This window comes from Sinocyclocheilus grahami, unplaced genomic scaffold (assembly GCF_001515645.1).
Source record: "Sinocyclocheilus grahami isolate Dianchi unplaced genomic scaffold, SAMN03320097.WGS_v1.1 scaffold1699.1, whole genome shotgun sequence".
Taxonomy (NCBI): Eukaryota; Metazoa; Chordata; class Actinopteri; order Cypriniformes; family Cyprinidae; genus Sinocyclocheilus; species Sinocyclocheilus grahami.
This window is the reverse complement of record NW_015506878.1, coordinates 789-2,955: the sequence shown is the minus strand read 5'-3', so window position 1 is coordinate 2,955 and position 2,167 is coordinate 789. Positions and strand designations below refer to the sequence as shown.

General features: G+C 39.7%; 1 protein-coding gene across 1 annotated transcript in view; it reads left to right on the top strand.

Moving 5' to 3' along the window:
- Positions 1–371: 371 nt before the first annotated feature.
- LOC107572104 (DENN domain-containing protein 1B-like) overlaps positions 372–2,167 on the top strand; it is a gene marked incomplete at its 3' end in the record, with an annotated part of 2,288 nt that continues 492 nt past the window's right edge. Inside the window, exons 1-5 of the mRNA XM_016258516.1 lie at positions 372–438; positions 517–597; positions 680–754; positions 1,044–1,097; positions 1,731–1,841. Coding sequence (XP_016114002.1) covers positions 526–597; positions 680–754; positions 1,044–1,097; positions 1,731–1,841 — 312 coding nt within the window. The remainder of the gene's footprint in view (positions 439–516; positions 598–679; positions 755–1,043; positions 1,098–1,730; positions 1,842–2,167) is intronic.

Sequence of the window (2,167 nt, the reverse complement as noted above, 5' to 3'; positions counted from 1 at the left end):
TTAGTATGCTGTGATCTGCTGACGGGTGAAAGGAAGCACACCTTCCGGGTTGGACCGAGCATAGATGAGGTCTGGCTGAGCCGGACTGGTTACCCTGCGTGGCTAACTTTGACCTGACTTTAACCACATCCTCTACTTGTGAAATGAAATACACCCAAAAACAAATGAGTGATGATTTATGTAGCCCCTTTTATTCATTCACGGTCTGCTTCTCATGGCCACAATCACTTTCAGTTTTCAGGTCTCATTATAAGGTGTATGTTACACTTATAACCTGGTTTTAAGTTGGAATAGTTAGCTGTAACTACACATAAAACTCTTTACCAGCTATTTGACATGACTGAAGTGCAATTTCTCTCTCAACACAGTTATTTGCCCTGGTTTGAGGTCTTCTACAAACTTCTGAATAATCTAGCCGACTACTCAACGAAAGGACAGGTATGATTTTAACGGTCTCCTAATGATCTAAAAAGCCATTTATCTAACACCATTGCATTGATTCGAACGCCCTGCCAGACCAACGAGATGAAGGAGCTACTCTCAGTCCTCTACAAGCACCCCATGCCTCCGGCCAATGGCTCCATCACGCTGCAGATGGTAAGTGCTCATTGGCTGGTGGAAGTTCTGTTTATGACATCACGTGTGACATCACAATCAGGTTGGTGTGTTCTTCACTGAGGGAGGGAAGCTAATGATTGGAAGCCATATGCCTGGCATCTGTGGACACGTCCCTAAAGGGGAGGAGTCAGAGGGGGTGAGTCCCTGATCCGCATTAAAACCAGCAGACCGGACTAAACCGTCACTCCAGCATCTAATAAATTCTAATGCCATCCATAATGTGAAATCGAACTAATCCAGTGTCCAAAACTAACCCTGGATTTCTAACAACGCTTAACTAAAACACTAATGGGTCCTTTTGAAAATATCAATAACAAAGCATTCATCCTAAGAACCTTGAGATCAGACTAACTCGAAGGCCTTACTTTCACGGTTTCATGGTACTGACTGTTTACTTTTCTGGAATAATGTTTCCTCCCCATTAGATCCCGTACTTCATCGCGCCAGATCCCAAAGCCCTGCCCTCTATTCCAGAGAGTGTGAGTTTTTCTATTGTTTCCAATATAATTTTTTTTTTATTTTGTGGGGTTTATTTGTTTGTTTTATTCCTCTGTTCTTATACACTACTGGTCCCAAAAGAAAAAAAAGAAAAATTTATTTGATCAGAAAATAGAGTAAAATGGTAATATTGTGAAACATTATTACAATATAAAATAACTGTTTTATTGATAATTTATACCTGGATTTTCTGCATCTTTACTCCAGACTTTAGTGTCACATGATCCTTTAGAAATTTGTCTAATATCACGGTTTCCACAAAAAAATTAAGCAGCACAACATTTTTTTAACACTGATTATAATCAGAAATGTTTCTTGAGCAGCAAATCGTCAAATTAGCATGAATTCTGAAGGATCATGTGACACTGAAGACTGGAGTAATGATGCTGAAAATTCAGCTTTGATCACAGCAATGTATTATATTTCACAACATATTACAACAGAAAACAGATATTTTAGGTTGCAATCATGTTTCACAATATTACTTTTTTTACTGTATTTTTTGATCAAATAAATGCAGCCATGGTGAGCAGAAGAGGCTTCTTTCAAAAACATGGAAAATCCTAATTTTTCCAAACGTTTGACCGGTATGTATGTCTGTGTGTGTGTATCAGAGGAACCTGACAGAGCTGGTGGTGGCGGTGGATGTGGGAAACCTGTTACAGCTCTACGCCAGCATGCTGTTTGAGAGACGGATCCTCATTTACTGCAGCAAACTCAGCACTGTGAGTTCAGCGTGCCTTTGTGAATCAGAACTGATAACGCTTGGTTCACAAGGCAAAATCTTAAACTCGTGCATCAGTAGGGCATGGGTTTAATTCCCAAGGGAATGCATGCACTGAAATGCACAGCTTGAATATAGTGTAATTCCCTTAATGTGATAAAACACATCATTCCATTTAAAAATAACTATTTCAAGTGCTTTATTCCACAACAAGCACATTACACATCACTGCCTTGATGACCATTTGGGAACTGCATACGTACTGTGTGCAAAGGCACTGCGGTGTGGTTTTTCACACCAACCAACCAAACTGAAAAATGGTCAAAT